General features: G+C 44.7%; 1 protein-coding gene across 4 annotated transcripts in view; it reads left to right on the top strand.

Moving 5' to 3' along the window:
• The window catches only part of LOC100647259, a 164,546-nt gene that overhangs the window by 11,311 nt on the left and 134,824 nt on the right, over positions 1-18,411 (top strand). For all 4 annotated transcript variants that reach the window (XM_048405938.1, XM_048405939.1, XM_048405940.1 and 1 more), the window contains exon 3: positions 74-3,654. In XM_048405938.1, the coding sequence (XP_048261895.1) occupies positions 145-3,654 (3,510 nt within the window). In that variant the 5' untranslated portion in view covers positions 74-144. The remainder of the gene's footprint in view (positions 1-73; positions 3,655-18,411) is intronic.

Here is an 18,411-nt window from a genome sequence, read left to right as displayed (position 1 = left end):
CTGCAGCGAAAATATTAAACAGCGTATAAGTATCGTGTAACGCATAGTAATTTGACGGGAATGTTCGTTGCAGGAGGGCAGAAAGAAGAAGGGAACTTCCTGGGAGATTCGAAAATGCGAGTACGTTGGCATTACCGCTGAAAAATGAACGATGAAATAATCTTGAAGACCTTAACCGGTGGTGGCAACATTCCATTCGCCGATGAGGATGGCACGGTACCGGGCATTGATCATCGCCGCGTTCGATCGAATATCACGCGGAGAGAGCTGACGAAAGAAGCCACCGCTCCGACTCTAAGTTCGAGGAACGTGCAGAGTTTCACCACTTTCCGTTCGATAGTTCAGCCGAAGATCGTTCAAGAGGGTGAGTATCGTGGTGGTGAACCGAGCATCCCGATGCTACAGAAGAGTTCGATGTTGAATCAAAGAGAATTAGCTCAGCATAGACAGATCAAGCAATCGCCAGCTTTAAAGAGAAACAGGAACGAAGCGATCGAAACGGGTTTAGAGAATCCTCTGCAACGCTACGAGAACGCCGTGTTGAAGTATCAGAATCAGAAACCGAAAGAACGAGCAAAACGACCGCCGAGTCACGATCGACAGCAGCAACAGCAGAACCACGGTTACTCGAGTAGCGACGAGAGCGTAGTCAGGAACAAGTCGAAGAGCATCAGCTCGATCGACACGCAATCGGTGAACAACATCTTGGACGAGTACGAGGATCTCGATTACAGAAGATCGTCGGACTTGAGCGACGTCGGCAGTATCAGCGTGTCGAACTTCGAGGCTGTCATGATGGATCAGCAGAAGAAACAGCAGCAAGAAAAATCGAGAGTCTTGGCGACGAGGATGCAGCCCAAGTGTTCGCCGGGCCGGGAGAAACCCCAACCAGTTCTGAAAGTGAACCAGCAGACCCAAGTGAGGCAGCGGTCCCGGGAGAGGCAGAAGGAATCCGTAAGACACGTTCTTCCATCGTCTCCGACCGAGGACAATTCCTCTTCGTGCGTTTCGCCGGTGGCTGTGACTGTGGACACCAGCCGAATCAGAGTTCCAGAGGTGCTGTTTCGCAAAGGCGAAGTTCAGAAGAGGGTGGACGAGTGGTTGAATCAGACACAGAGTCAGAATTTCTCGGTGTCTCGAGAGAAACCACTGACCAGATCGAACAGTAGCGCTGATCAAAAGAGTCAGAGAAGGTATCGTCAAGACTCGAGGTCCAGATCGATAGACGAAGGAAGGGACAAGTTGAACGGAACGTCGTCGAGCTACGACGACCTTAGTCGCGCGGACAAGAAACTGGAACGCAAGGTGGACAAAGTGAACGTCGGCGTGAACACTAGTAGGGGCACGTATAAAGAGTACCTCGCCTTGAAGAACCGAAGCAAGCAACAAGATTACGGCTTCAGCGCGCCCAACAGCGTGATAGGTAGATCGCGAGACATCAGCCCTTCTACCGGTTCGAGAATTCCTCAAAGAGGACCCCTGAGTTCCAGCTTCAGATCCAGACGATTAGAATCTACCAACGAAGTCAGTCAAGCGGATAGCATTGGAGGAGAATCGTCGCAAATCTACCAGGCCGAAAAGAACTGTCGCGTCAGAAGCGCGGCCGACAACAGGCTGACGAATTTGGTAAAGACCAGAAACGAGTCTGATCATAGCAGGATATCTGGAGTAAGCGGCGTAGCTACCGGCGTTACCGGTGGTTCGACAACGGCGACGATCACGAGCACGACCGCGGTGGCGACGAGCAGCGGCACATCGTCGGTTATTCCCTGCAGGAAAGCGTCGTTTAAACGATCTCAGAATCACGATCAAAGCACGATTGGCGCGACGAGAGCGCTCGTTAAGGAAGAGACAGGCCAGAGAGCGAGAGGAGGCTGTGGAGGGAACAACATCTCGAAGGGCCCGAGCAACCTTGGCGACCAAGGCGAGCCGATCTCACCAAATAAGGACGGAGAAAGTAGGCGCCCGGCTCTCACGAGCGATTCACCGCGAGCCGGTGATAAACCAGCCGATGCTGCCTGTAAATCGATGGAGGTTTCGAGGAGCGTCGATCGGCCCACACGAGATACCCTGAGGATTACCGGCGAATCGGCCGATTCTAGGTATCTTCAAGATAAGAGAGACAACAAGGTGGATCAGACGAGGCTGGAAACTATTTACGGCGCTGTTGGTGCGCGTGTCCGGACTCTTCAAGGTCAGCAGGAATCTCGCGTCACGAAACCGAGAAATCTTCAAAGCGGCATCGCACAGTCAGAAGCTAGAAAGCCACCGGTTGTGCCGAGGAGGGATCAGATTCCTTGTTCTCAGGATGCGAAGGACGATCGGGCGAGGAATTCGCCGATCGATTCGCCTCAATCCACTTTTAAACCTAATAGTCGCGTATACGCGGCGTTGCAACAGTTGAACGAGCAAAATTCGGCAAAGAGCAGATCGGCGGGCAGCAGTCCTTTGGAAAAGTCTCCGAGCAGATCGCACTATTCTTCGCCGAATCACGTGGAGAAGATTTACGAGCGCAGCCTGCAGCCTCAGGTGATTCACGTGGATGACCTCCAATCGATCCTGCGACCTTCTTTGCAGGTTTCTGCTTATGGCGAAGGTGGAACAGGCGGTCGATCAGATCTCAAGTCGCCTCCCAAAGAAGCGGTTATGCTCGACGAACGAAACGAAAAAGAGAGAGAGGCGGACGAGGAGGAGGAGGACGACGAGGAGGAGGAAGAAGAAGAAGAAGCGGAGGTTTACGAACGGGTCGGTGAGTTGCGGTACGAACACCTGGAGACTATCGAGGAAGACGATCAGAAGAGCGAAGCATCCGTTTGCAGATACCCGGAGATCGGATTGAGTCAGTGCCTGAAGATTCAGCAATGCCTGCCGAACGGTAGATCGAGAGGAGGTCCTCCGGAGAAGAAGAAGGAACCGGCGACGTGCACGAAGCGGGACCAACAAAACGAATCTGCCAGGACGTTCGTCACGTTTCACTCATCCGGCTCCCCTCAGGGTATCAAGACGACGAACCTGCAATCTCGATCCGCAGCAACTGGTTTGTTAGAGTGCAACGAACAAGAGGAAAAACGGGAGGTCACGGAACCGATCATGATCGTCGAGGACTTCGAGATCCCTTACGATTCTGGGAACCTGGCCGACAGAAGCCAATCGTGTCACACGCGGGAGAACAGCAATCTATCGACTGCCACTATCCCCGTGGACGAGCTGGAGAGTGAAAGGCAGGCGGCAAAGTTCAAGGTCGAAGACGCGTGTCTTCGATCGAACGAGACGTCGGATCGGACAATGGACGATGCTAAGGAAACTAGCGAGATATCTGAAAAATGGGACACTGACAAAGGAGAAAGAACGAACCTGAAGGAGACCGACGACCGTGGCTCGGTAGTGAACGAAGTGTTAGTGAAGAATCTTCAATTCAAGCAGGATTTACCGAAAGATTCGGTGGAGCACAGTGCTGGTGACTCGTTTGGCAAGATCATCGAATATGTCGGTCAGCAGAGACCGATCGGTTTTCATAACGTTTTGTGCGACAATTACGAGAACGTGCAGAACGCGAGGTTTAAGGAAAACAAGGTGTACGTGACGAAAGAGGAGATGGAGCGGCAGAGGCTGATGGAACTGCTCCGAAAAAGAGACTACGAATCAGTGAAAGCGGTGAGTGATAACAAACCAACGTTATTACGCTTCTTTCTTTGCTTTTCAATAGATGTAGCATAGTGTAGCATAGCAAGATCTATTAGAAAATAGCGCAAGGTGTTTCGCACCTTTGACCACCTTCCCCTGACATGAGTAAGGTGTGTTTCCAATAACATGATATACGCGTAGTATAAATTACAGCGTATGATTCGAGACACGGTCGAGTAGTTAAACGTAAGCTTTATTACGATCTAGCGTTAATAGTATCTGTACACGATTGACTTTATCGATTCCAGGATCTTAATCGGTTTCGCGTTCTAGAGAGAAAGGTCGTGGATTTTCACGAATCAACGATGTTTCACGGGCACGGTTTCACAACTATCTCGATCGTTCCAGTAGCGTAAACTCGGCCGTTTTAATTCGAAACGAGATAAGCTTCGCTGGAAAGATACGGTTGACAGCAAACCAATAATTACATTTACCATTTCGCATCGGTTGTATATATTGTGTTCCGCGTGCTGAGTCAGTGGTTCTTCCAATAATTACAAGTCGGAATTAACCGAGATATGTTCGATTCGCTCTTTATCTCGATCGCGTATACGCGGAACGGTCATTACGGGCAAAGCCTCTTTTACTCGTTTCGAACGGTGTTCCGTTTGCGCCGACTAGCTGACCGGTGTAATCTGGCGTGCAACGCCGATTTCGAACTTCACAAATTTCGCCTCGCACGATTTCGACCGAATCGCGTAAACAAACCGCGTTACGGTTGGCAAACCGCCATATAATAGAAAATACATAGTTGCGAGTTTCTGGCCTCTGTCTCTAATTACGTAAAACCTGCACGAATACGCGGATCCCTTTGCGTTAATTCGGTTCTCGGAAGCTGTGCGTTATCGACTGGGAAATGTCAGTAGAAAATAATTAACCGCGATTAAATCTTGCTTGGAACATTAATGAACCGCATGAAAGGACCGAGTACGATTTTAATGATCCTGTACGTACAATCTCCCTTACACGTAAAGATATTTTCGTAGCTTTTCTGATACCACTTTGTGACTAAAAGTATCGATTTAACATGATAATATGAAAACGACTTATTAGATGCAAATGTATAAGTCTTTTAAAAGTCTCTTAGAAGGTGATTAAATGTTGTAAAAAAATGACTTGCAGCTATTAAAAGTGGCAATATTTTCATATATTTCTGTACATGGTTTTACGAGGCACATCTTAATGTGAAATTTTAAACGAGATAATAATTCTTCAAGATTTTGATCATTCCCCAATAATATCTACCTGCTTGAGGCTTACCTCATTTTCCAAAACTATCCTAACGCTTATGAACGGCCGTGGATGTCGCATCCCCAAACGAGCGAAACTAAGAATAACGGAAATTATCGTTCAGAAGGGTGTAATACGTATCGCGACCGTGGAAGTCGTTGCTCGTGGTTACTCTTCAAGGTGCACGATCTTGAGACACGACTCCGCGTAAGAAACTGGTGGTGCATGAAAGACGCGAGAGGAACGGAGAGGACCGTACGATTTATGATTCAGCCGTGCTGGGAACCAAGCATTAGATATGCGGTTCATAGTACGCTTTAACGCGCAAGAAAGATGCAATAAATTGTAGCACGCGCGCTAGTACGTCTCGGAGAAGAGAAAACGCGAGGCTCGCCCTTAACGAGGTTTCGGCTCCGAGCTACTTTTTTTTCTCGTCGACGACCTGCTCAAGGACACTGTAAATTAATTCTCACCCGCCTCTATTCAGCGAACAACTTGTCCGCCGTTGTAAATCGTTTTTCATGGCGAATCAGACGAAATTTCACCTTTTGACATAATGTTCTGTCGCACGAGGTTATTCGCCACCTCGTATATACGCTCGCGTAATTTTATGTTTCCTCGGGCCTGTTGAAATTTCGCGTGACGTAACGAATCATGGACCGACCGTACTTCGTGGATTTTACGGCGCATTAAGGCAGCATTCACAGTGGTAGGCGTTAATGGGACAGATTAATAAGAGATTTTTCAGGACGTTAGCCACGGGACGTAATAAGCGAACGTAGATTCCGTATATTCGCGAGCTCGATTAACTCCCGCGGTGCTGTCATCGCCAAACGTCCGATAAAATGCCTTCGTATTCTTTTATCGGCCTGTTACAAAGAATCTCGGCTATTACTGGTAGCGATTTCTCGTTCTCGTCAGCCATAATTTCGTTCTCCCGCGTGTCGTTCAGACGGAAGTCACATTTAACGCCTTCTTTTACCATTATTCGAAGTAAGCGAGTGATTTACGGACAATGCGGATCGCAGTAAATTCAGGACTGTTCAGACAGTGGATAAAAACAGTGATTAAAAGCGCGTATATATCGTCGCAACGAAGAAAGGGAAACACCGGGATGTATTTTCATGGGAGTAATAGCGAGCAATTCGAGACGCGAGCTCAGAGTCACGTTACTATGCTTAATTCTGCTTCGAGACGGGAATATACATAAGCCTATTTAGACAGTCTTATGTTTATACGTAGGATTATTCGTAAATACATTCTTTACGACTATGCTTCGTCTGAGGCGCGGGAAATTTTCTGCGAAAAACATAATACGAAAACGAAAGAACCTTAAGCGCCTCTTCCCTTCGCTTGCCTCTAGAGAAGCTTCTCTAAAAAATAGACAGAACAGGTTGATCGAATTTATACGAAAATTGCCAGACGACGGGCAAATTCCTGGTTACTTCGAAGAGAAAATTTTCAGGAGACAGTGATTTGGGAAATTAAATGACAAGACGAGCGGTGGCTGGGGGTAGAGCGGTAATGGCGCGAAATTGACGATAAATGGTCCCGACGGTGGCATCGCATCGGGGAGAGAAAGTAGTCTGCGGGTAGGGGTGTGTCGATCGAATTCACGAGGAAATATCGCGGCGAACGTAAACTCGACGGGGCTGCTCGTCATATTCGAGCCGTGGATTAGGTCGGCTGACCGTTTGCTCGTAAATTTTCCTGATCGAGGAGGCGGCTGGAGAACATCGATGCGCGTGCGTCCGTATGCGTAGAAACGTTCGTGTACGCCCGTCAACGGCGGTGTGCGTATGCATTTCTGCACGTACGCGCGTGTCCATGCACGCTTACATATCGATGAGGCTGGCTACGTCCAGCTATGCATATCTGGGGGTTCGAATGCAGCTGCATTGTTCGCGACCAGACGACGATACACACCGGCAACCCCCGTACGAATTATGACTCGATTAATTCTGCTATGATTCCCACGCGATATCTGTAATGCGCGCCGCGAGTTTAGATTGTTGCCAGTCGAGGACGATACGCAGGGCACGCCGGATATCGCACGGATATAGGGACGTTCGATGAGAATTTGACTAACCGCGGCTTCGTTGTGTCAATCTACGATAAATGGAAAACCTTGCTTTCAATAATTTCACGGTTGCGCGATTCGGAAATGGAATCGACTCTCTGGGGAATTTACTTATTTACAATGGCCACAAAAAGTATTGGCGCATCATTGAATTTATTATAACATTTACGTTCCGTTATGTTACTTTGACGTTACGTTGATTAATCACATATTTATATCGTATAATGTCTTATGTACAGATAGTAGATACGTTTGTAATTATAATCATCGTGGGACATGGAATTACCCATATCAATGTAGAATTCATAATTCACTGATATCCTTAAAATATCTGGGTAATCTATATCAATGAAACAGATATTTTGAACAGGTAATTTTGACGATGTGATAAGCAAAAAGAGTCCCAATGGAGATGTTTATGGAATTAACTGTAAATTCTTCGTCTTTCGTTTGTAAAATCTTGGTTTAACGAAGGAAAAGATCGAACAGACGTTATATCCGCGATTCGATTTGTTCGATGCAAGTTCCATACGACTGTTTTTGAAAAATTTCGTTCAATCGAACAATGGGTCACGGTAAAGGTATAGAAATGATTGCAGTGGTCTGTAAAGTTCGTCCTGTATCGTTTCGAGCTATTTTTCCCAAAAATCTAACCAGCGAAACCAGCTCGCGAATAGTACACGTTTCACACAGAGCTCTCGCTTCGAACGTCGATATTTTGTAAATTGTGCATACGCCCTTACAAACCGTGTTTGCAACTGCACACAGGGACAGGACGCTGATTCGTTGTTTCGAGTCCGGAAAAGCTTTCACGACTTACAGAATCGCGACGAACGTACACAAATCGATCTACAAACTATCGATCGGGGTAGGATACGTGCTATACATAAACCAGCTGCTGTCTCTGACAGTGTGCGTCTCGATTAATCTTCGCTTGATTTTGATGCATTGCGCCAAAATTATGTATGCAGGTGCACGCGTATTCCCGGTACAAATTAATTGGTGACGGGGATATGACTATAAAAAGCATACAGGATACTATTATTCCACGATGAAAATACGGATTGATCGTTTAATCGAGATATCGCGGTTTACCTCGTTTTCCTGCACGATGCATATTCGATCGAACAATTGGGAATAACTAAATCATAGTCTATCGAACTTGCGAGAATTCTAGACTTAGCGTTGTATTACCTGAAATCCTTTGCCATGTAGCTAAAGCGGTGTATCTAATTTCATGCGAATATGAGTGCTAATGCGGAGCGCAAATATCGCGAGTCGACAGGCATTCGGAGGTGAAACATCGAATGCCAATGAAGCGTGAAAGAATTCACGGTTGAGGATTGAGGCGTTCTTCGTGGGTGAAAGGAGAAGCAGGTGTGGAAAGTTGAGGACCTGTGTGTTTCGAACGATTACCTCTTACATCATACAATGCTTCGTTTATTATTTTACGTTTATAAAATTCCGATGATTAATTTTTATCGATACTATAGTGCGTATAGATTATCCTAAAAGATTTTCAGTTTCAAATTCTTTTTACATTTGGCCATAGTTCCTTTTGAAATTACTCGCACTTTGAAGGCTCTGTACAAGTTCAGAGGGACGTTGAAATATGCCACGCGAAATTCATTATAAATTGCTCGTAACCGAAATATTTCATGTTTCACGGGACAAAAAATCTCGTCCAGGCCATTAACCGTGCATACTAGATAATCCCTTTAAATATTTCGCCCGTTATCCCGGATCAATTGGAGAAAATTAAAATTATTCGGCTGAACTCCCGATAAAACGTTCTATTATCAAATTTATATTTTCCCTGGAAACCTTTAATCCCTTCGCGTTCTACAAACGCGCGTGCTTTTGTTCTCGCGAAATTTATCATACTTTATTTTTCAACTCGTTTCCCCTTCTCGATGGAGGAAGCTTCTTGTGCTCGGATATATAACGATTGTATTTTGAATGACGGTGAGGAAAAGCCTGAAAAACGAAGGAAAAGCATGTTACGGGCACCGTTCTCTCGCATAAAACGTCTGTACTAGAATCTACTGCTTTGAGATTCCCGTTTTTTCCCCTCGCTGAAATAATTAAAACGTTATTACTAACTGATACGCCGGATGAACTTTTAAATAAACCATTCGATATATATATTAAAAAAAGCTGCACAAGTCGATGGCGTAGAAACCTAATTACTATAATTCAACATCAAATATATGCGCATTAACAATCGCCGAACTTTCTCTGAATACAAAATAGTGAATTGGCTGAATTGCGTGGGATGTTTGAGTTATAATATTTTTAATACCTATTAGCTAACTTTTCTCACGACTTTTCACGGAACAGTAAATAGAGGAAGCATGAATTATGTATTTCTTGTTCGATGAAAAGTTGAACGTATTATAGTTCGTACGTAATAATGAATTATCAAACAATAAAAGTTGGCGTCGCTTCTCATTCTGCCGATGCAGGAACGATAGAACGGAGTGGCGCAATCGAACGGGAGAGCTCTTCGGGGTAAAGGGCACGGACTTATTTAGAAATCGACTGGCGGGGACAAAGGGATGACACCTGCACTGTGCCTGGAGTGGGCTCGGAACTCGGATGCACAGTGAACGTCTCGAAGCGAAGCGCCGGTTCATTGGATTTCAATGGGAAAGCCTCCGATGCCGTGAAAAAACAGTCCAAGGGAGTTCCTTCGATACGGTGTTTCCGTGAAAAGGACAGAGAATGACGGAATACGAAAAATTTTAACGGCGGTCATCGGCAGAGAAAGCAACGAAACGTTGCGCAAACTTGTAAAACCGGTAACTTCTCGATGTTTGACTACCCTCGACGTTTGACGTGTTCCGTAACGATCGATTCGTAGCGAATTACACGGCGTTGTTGCACGATATTACGATATTAAGACACACGATCTTCTCGTATTGCCTGACGATGTATCGATTTCTGTGGACGAAGAAAACTTATGAGTTGGCGCGTGTACGGACTGGGTAACGAACAGCCAGGGTATAAATTGCCTGATCGTCGATAGCCGGTCCGTACATGAAAGTACAAACGGCCATCGTCGAGTTATATCAGTTTCCTATAGTTTATTAGAGTCATAAACCGAGCAGTGACAACAATTCTGCCGGTTGCTCGTCGGCGATATGCCTGCAAGCCTCTGTTGGGACACGGTAGACGCCGGAATCGATCGTTCTTCTATGCCAGGAAATAACGAGTCTTCTTATGAAATACGATTTCATCGCTCAAAAATTGTCAAGGTGTTTGTTATTGGCGGTTGCCTGCGTCGATGTTGTAAATACCGTTACTTTTCTTCCACGCTGAATCAAACGTTATATGTAACATTCTTTAGGGGATGCGCTCGGCTTTAGGGAATTACATAGCAAGCAGCTGCATTTTGATTCGAGTTTTCACGTTTTCTCCCCTCAACATCTCCCTCTATCTATCTTGCAGTTGTTCGTCAATGATCGAACACGACTTAGCCGAGACATAGAGGGATCTATACGTAATTCTCTGGCCACCAGGTAACCCCTCCGCGAACATCTGTGTTTACGGTGTATCCAAAGCCTCGCTAGACTGTTCCTACGGTTAGGCTGCCTCGTATTACGCGATGCTTGTTGCGGCCAAATGCCACATGACTTTGGGCTTTGCCCACGATCCGATCGACACGATCGAGGTGGACACAATTTCGGATATTCGTGGAAATTATGGCTTCCCGGTAAGTGTATTCCCGATCGTTTGATAACTCTTCATCCGCCAGCAATCGAGGTGAATCTATACGAAGGGATCGACCGGGACAAGTTGGAACTCGTATGAAACAGATCCTGGATGATTATAGAAATCCGTTTGATGGGGATCGTTGGTAAATGTCGCCGTATCTCTACGTGCGTATCTCTGTATACGCTAGATGCATATTCAGTTTGAGCATCGAAATCTTGCGAGGATTAAACAGTACGTTTATCGTAGACCTACACGATTTTCCTGGCTTTTGTGAAACGTTCCGGTTTCTAATAAATCACTCGACTTTGCTGTACGTTGCACAGCGATCTCCGTGTTGCCTTTGGAAATTTCGTCGTCATTCCACCGGCGTTATTTCGAATTTCAGACATTCCGAGATACCGGCGGATCTCCGAAGGTTGCCGTATCAGCTGAAACTTGGCTGGCACGCAAAGGACGCGTTCTCGGATCTGACAGCCGAGATAAAGTTACATAAACGCTAATTACACGGGACAGTTATAAATCCGACCTGGTTCTGTAACTTTAATTCCTGCGAAACTTTGTTAGCGATAATCCTGATCGATAATTAGAAACTTCGCATTTCCCCCTTCTTTTCACTTCTGCTGCTACAATGTACCTGTAATCCTTTCCTTCCTCCACTATCTACCAGAGAGAGAATAAAGATTCTAGACTTTCGATGAAGCGAGAAACCTAAATTTCTCTACACTTTTACAGCTGTCTATAATTTCTCGTAAAATAGACTGAAAAGAAGCGGAAAATTGGGATAAGAAGGAAAGTAGGCAGTTCAAAGATATCGAAGATGGAAGAAGGATGTCCGTGGAATGTCGAGCACCGTACATTTCTATCCTCATCTCTCACGACTCTGTCCTCTCTTACACTCCCTTTTCTTCCATTTGTTCGTCTCACTCTACTTCTTTCTTCTTTTTCCTTCCTTCTTCGACTACCTGTGGTTTCTCCACATCTTCGCTGTACAGTGGTGGGAAGGGCAGAGGCTGGCGAAAGGAAGACGAAGATCGGGAGACAGTGTATCTCTGGAAACCAGTTCAACGTATAACAGCGTTTTTGCATTGGTCTTACGAGAAACGAGAGCGCGTTTGTGACGGCGGCGGCGGCGGCTGAGATATAGGAACTACGTTACGAAGCGTATCCTCGACTTTGACATCCTGTGATCGTAACCCCAATAGCTATGCGGGATTACCGACGTTGATATAGCTAGATTTCTTTGAATAGTCTTCTGGCTTGCCTCGTGAATAACTTTATTGTTAACCTGTGTTGGAAATCCCTTTCACGATGTAACGTATAAGTTATCGTGCACACCAGTGTGTTCTGCATCAACTCGAATGATATTCGAATAACATTGTCCGTGCTTGAAACAAGGTAGAATGATACTCGAAACGATTCCGAATACTTTTCGCGTGATCGTTGACACGAGGTCTGACGACCTTCGAGTAACCCGAATTTCATTAAAATGATCAGAAATCATGGTTTGCCAATGCTTTTAGAACGGCTCGGACGTTTCTCCAAGAATTTCATCATCATCGTTAAATTTAATTACGATATTCATCGTATCAACAGTGATTTCACTCTCGCCGATTCCGGATTTAGGTTATAATATTTTCAGGTCTCGTTGAAAATTCAATTATTGGACGTACATTTACGTAATTACTTTCGTTAACATCGAAATCCAATTCCCATCGAAGCTGTCACGTGCAAAGAATATTTAGTTTACCGATGTAATCACCAGCGTGACTTAGTTTCGTTCACACGAAATCATAAATTCATGACGTTTCGTTGTTGCAGTTTGCGAAAGCGAAGCGAATCAGAAAGGGGACAATAAAATCGGTGGCATTCATAAACGGGATAAGAAAAGACAGAAGCAAGCTCAGCGTAAGCTGAAATCTTTTATCGGCAGGTACATGCAAGTATAGCAAATTTTCGTGCAACATTCGCGATCGTCTGAACAGTGAATTCCTTCTTTCTCTCTAGACCTGTCCCTTTTTCTTCGGATGGATCTAACTCGAAAAATTTTTCTCGAGCTTCCCAAACGTTCGAAATTGCGCTCACGATATAACTCCTTCCCGGTTCCGAGTATTGTACTCTTTGCAACGATACTGTGTGCGTTTTAGCGGCTAACCCTCTGGCCATTTTTTAACAAATTTTATTCGAGACACGTATGCGTCCCACGATCTATTGATCTACCTCAAAGTTGCTTTTTCCAATTTATCAATAGACGATATATGTGTATTATTCGTGGTCCAACTTCTTGGTATTTCAATCGATCATCGAACTCGTATTCTTCGATACATTATCGAATTCCAAGAATTCGCTCGATATTCCTTCGTCGCTATTTTTCTTTTCGCTTCAATTCTACAATCTCATTTTAATGAACTATCGACTTTGTCATCGATGGATTAAAAAAAAAAAATTACAAATAAAATGTTACGTTGACCCATCGCCGCTGACCCTTAACAGTTTAAATTTATTGGACTTTCGTAAGAAGCTTCAGAGTTTGTCGACCGTTTATAACCAGATTACCAACTTAGCCACGTGTTTGACGCGATGTCGATTTCTTCCTCGTGAGACGGCCGATCCCCCAAAAAATGCCCAGCCTTCCAGGAGGGGACGTGCGTGGCTGAAATCGCCATATGGTGTCCGTCTCGTTTCCAACTCGTCGATCAAGGGTCTCTCGAGGGTTTATTCTCGGTGGCCTGGTCCGGCTCTCGGAACATGTTTCATTAAAAAGTCTTGCAGAAACCACGGCTCCGTTACTCGAATTCCGATTTGAAACGTAAGAGATAACATCGTGAACGTAAGAATATTTGAATTGCCAGAGCAGCGGACTAAATACCTTTTACAAGTCGGATTGTGACGTTGTATCGCGCGCGCTTCCACGGCCGGAAGTAAGGCGGATCGATAACAGCGAAGTCGACGAAATTCTAAACCGATTTTCACGATACCAAGTGCATCGAACGGAACGAAGTTTCTTGGGAGTTCTTTGTACACGCTGCTCTCTTACTTTACACCGAGAGACGTATTTCGCGGGAGTCTTCGGCCAGAGTTTTGCATGAAGGTATGAGAGTTGGGCTACTTTCGAAGGGTAGTGGTAGAAAGTTATTTGAACACTCACCATAGAAAACTATATAGGAAACATTTTAGAATCTCGTTAGCACGGTAATGAAACACGGCTATCATGATCATACTGGTAAAATTGGAAACCATCCAGAAGATATATGTACAAGTTATTCGCAGTAAACATAAATTTAGTAAAAATTTAATGCAGGGTACGAAGCCTTAATATAACGGATGATTGACTGTTCAAACACTTTTACGATCTCTGCGAGATATATACCTCCATTAAATATTTTGTAGTTTCTATCTACGCTTTCGGATTTGTTTCAAACTTTACCAGTATAAAATCGCGATAGTCGAGTCTCATAACGGCGCTAATGAAATTTCAAAATGTTTCGAATAACGCATAATGCATTCATAAAAGGCTGCGAAAAACGTTCGAATACTTTTCCGAGCTATCGTGTATGTTGGTGCAACTTGGCGTCGTAAAAGACGAGAACGCGAACAGTCGATGGATGAACGATCGAAGAAGAGACGAGAGCGGGATGATGCGACTCGGTAGCTCGTTTCACCTCCCACTTATGTTTCCGCGATCCGCTCTTCGATATTTTACGGCGATCGTTGCACGGCAGCAGCGACGAAGGGAACGAAGAAGGCCGGGGGCTTTGGTCGGTGGAAAATGAAATTTTCCGCAACGAAGCGCGGAGCGTGTCTCGAGTATGCAACGCGCGGCGAACTCGATCGAAATTTTCCAGGGACGCGTCCACGCGAAACAACAGGCCACTTTGCATGGGACGGCCGCCGGCAGCCCGTGCTTTTATTGAACTTCAGCTGATTAAGCGAAGGGAGTCGTCGAACGATTTCAATGCCTCCGGCATCGGTTTTCATCGAGCGAGCTGGCGGTCCGGTAGAAACGAGAAGGGATAGTCCGCTCGTCTGCCGGAAAATTAAATACTCCATTGGTAGGGACTAGAGTTCTCGGGAGTTTAGCAGCAACTTGCGATGCTGCCCAAACGGTTCCTTATTCTTTCAGGAAAGAGTTCATCGAGAAACTTTAAACTTTTCACGATGTTGCACGATATCTTAACCACCAGGTCGTGGATAGTATAGAGAGCGAAAAACATTTATCGTGTTTTCAAACTTTACTGCAATCCCTTTAATCTAATATCCAAAGAACGTCTAAACTCAAACACATTAAGGGAAATTACGGTGGATAAAAAGAAGCGGATTAATGGTTGAATTGCACGAAAACGAATGACGCAGTTCGGAACATCTGTCGCATTACCTCTTCGTCATGCCATATGCAAGTTGCGAGTCAGCCGATGTCTAACAGCTCGATCTGGAAATAAGTTTCTTTCGAATAGGTAGGATTTACGCAACCAGGAAAAGAATCTACGCATTCACGACGATCAAAACTCCATTTTGGCGATGAAGAAGCGCGCCAAGGAAGACGAACGGACAGTGAATTTGGCTTGGGGGGTTTACATAAGGACGACTCTTAAATCTCGTGCCAGGAACGCGTACGTATGCGTGTTACAAGGATATTCCATTGGGCGAACAGGCTGTGCGAGGCTCTAAATAATTTCCAAAGATGCGAGGACCGCCCGAGAACACCGCAAATTCATCTAAATTCAAGGCGGCGGCGATCCGTTATACCAGAAGGAGCGAGAGGAGATGGGAAGGTGAGCAGAAGGGAGCAGGACGACATATTTTCTCGTGGCTCGGCTCCAGTTGCCCCGTCGTCACCGCGTTCCTCGTTTTTTCAAGTCGCCGCGCCGTTTCGTTTTATCCGAACGGAGTAAGCAGTTGTTTAATAATGAATAATGCATGGAGGATAATGGATCAGAAGGAAAACGCGGCGACGATGAAAGAGCCAGTTTAAAAAGGGTTCGCAATTTCCTGAAGTGGCGCTCGTCCCTCGTGTATTCCAGCTCGGTCTGTGTGCAGCTGGCACACTTGGCTGCACACTTGCTCCGTTCCGAAGTTTATTAGAACACGGACTTTGCGGCCGGGTCGCGTGCAGTTAGGTAAACTCGCGGGGTTCGGTGCAATCTACTTACTCGAGGACGTAACAAGTATTAGACGATCTTACTCCGCTTAATTGTAATTTTCGTTAATTGAAAAATATCCTCATTTTCGTAAGTATTATAATCATCGCCCACAAGTATTACGGCGCTTATTCGTTGTCCTATTTATTGGAGAACTTACTAGACTATGTCGATGTTTCTATGATGCGAATGGAATAAAATTTACAGTACGACTAGCGAGATTTAAAATCACGAGAAATAAATGTTCCGAGGAACCCGTTTGTAAAGTGTTGGCAAGCAAAACTTACGCCGATATGTTCCTTCCCTGAGAAAGGTTATTACAGGAAAAGTAGATGTGCAAATACTGCTTTTAGTCGGTGTATCTCTCGTTTCTAATTTATCCAAGGTTTAAGAGGATTAAAGTGACAGAAATAAAAGCGCGGGTACGCGATTTTGCGCTGTCTTAAATTTCCCCCGCAGCGACCCGGCGAAAGCAGCCGGGAATAAAGAGTCTATAAGAAGGGAATAAGGAAAATTCTTATCTGGCGGTTGGGGAATTGTATGGCGGAGTAGGGCATAGAGTTAATTAGTATTTATCGCGAGAATAAGCTGGGAGATTGGCTAGTGGCTGCTAGTGCCCCCAGCAGAATCTCTCGAGTAGAATCTTTTCAGAGGATGAATTTTATCGCTCAACTTTCCGCCCAACTTTATCTCATCCTTTATAGTGACATTTTTTACAGTTTTGCATTTTCTCAATAATTACGCCAACGAAAATCGGCAAGCTGTGTTCCGTTACTTGTAAAACAAACGATTCGACACGTGGCACGAGTCGCACGAATGGAGTTGATTTTCTGTTTTAAAGATTTAGATTAGGACATTTCGTTTTTTCCTCTATAATTCTCGCAAACAATTTCTCTCAACTTATCGTATATCTTAGCTTCAATCAACTCTTCGTAAATCAATTAAATTTTTGGATGAATCCAGGCGAATTGTCATATTTCATACGGGATCAGCAGGTATCCTTGTACTCAAGTACTTCGTACATGTGCAAATTAAAAACCTGTTTCTGGTAGACAAGAGCTTATATAGACACGAGAAAGAGAGGTTGATATACAGGTAGCGTCGGAAATTCGCGGAAGCGTTTGGTTTCATCGTTCGTACCATTTACCGTTTTTCTACGTCACCGATGCGCTCCCAGGTCTGAAAGATCGCTGATTTATGAAACTCACGGATGACAGCTTCCGTTTGATTTATTTACCGTGGCAACATTTTTTCGCAACCGTGTTCCTTTTTAAGTTTCGATCGACCATTGCTTTCCAAAATTGCATAAAAATCGCATGGAATTCGACTCTGTTAAAAAAAAGAAAAGAAAAAAAAATGAGAAAAGAACGACAGAGATTGTAGATATATACGTCATCGAAATAACCTGTTTGAAAGTCCTTTAATCTTCGAGACCGTAAGATATACGTGCAGCTGCTCGAAAGGTCGTTTGTCGCATTCTTTACACTACTGTGGGACCAGAAAGTTAAGCTTAACATCCTATCTTTCACTCTCGCCTGCTGCCTCTGTTCTACTCGTTTTTCCGAAGAAACCAAGGAGGTAACTCTCTCGTGGTGCAAACAATGGCCACCATTAATCTTCATGGTATGTCATAAACCGCGAAATAAAAGCAGCTCGTCTGTTGCTGTTGCGTGTGAATGCTGGCGAAACCTCTAAAGGAATATGCTCTACGCGTAAACAGTGCAATTACTCGAGAAAAAGCTCCCCCGACAAATAGAATATCGAATTAAGCACTGGAATTTCAAATGCAACGACGATAGCAACGTCAAGAGCGGAAGTAGTTACGATTTCAGACGGTTCGACGATCACAGAAATTTTTGGGAATGCGCGTAAATTCCTGAACGACGATAGAGAAAGTTGGCGGCCTAACAAAAGTATCTCGGAAAACAGTCTGTCCTGTTATTCGCCACGTTTTTACGATCGTTATCGCGCTAACGACACGTTGGTCTCGTCCTTTTGCTTTCACGCGTTTTCGACTCGAGTTTTTTTCGCGGTCCCTCGGTTTTCTAGCGCTTTTCACGTTCGCTGAACATTGTTATGGCCCCGATGCTTTTTTCTCAATGACGGAGATTGCGAACCGTATTTAGGGCGTGTCGGTAAATCATAAAATCCGCAGGACGTCGACGTTATCGCGCTAAAAAAAGGATCAACCGACTGTCCAAGGCATAGCTCTATAAATTGTTGTTTATTTATTTATTTATTTATTTGCGGCCAGAGAAACCCATTACATTTCAGACTATATATTACTAATAATAGGACATTTCAAATTACTAGCTTATCTGTGCGCTTCCATCGTGGTAATATATAGTTTAGATAATATGAGATTAAAATCGTGACAGATCGATTTATAGAAAATTTGAATGGGCGTACAGCGAAAGGTAAGAGCCGATTCTAATTTTTGCAAACTTAGAGTTACAATTTCAGCAAGAGGTATCTTTATTTCTATTTGTATTCTTACTGGTCGATTCGATACGATGACTGTCGGCCGTAGAAGATAGTAGTTTGTATTACTGTATTATGGAAATT

Source organism: Bombus terrestris, chromosome 5 (assembly GCF_910591885.1).
Source record: "Bombus terrestris chromosome 5, iyBomTerr1.2, whole genome shotgun sequence".
Taxonomy (NCBI): domain Eukaryota; kingdom Metazoa; phylum Arthropoda; class Insecta; order Hymenoptera; family Apidae; genus Bombus; species Bombus terrestris.
Note: the sequence above shows the minus strand (reverse complement) of the source record. Positions and strands in the feature narration are given on the sequence as shown.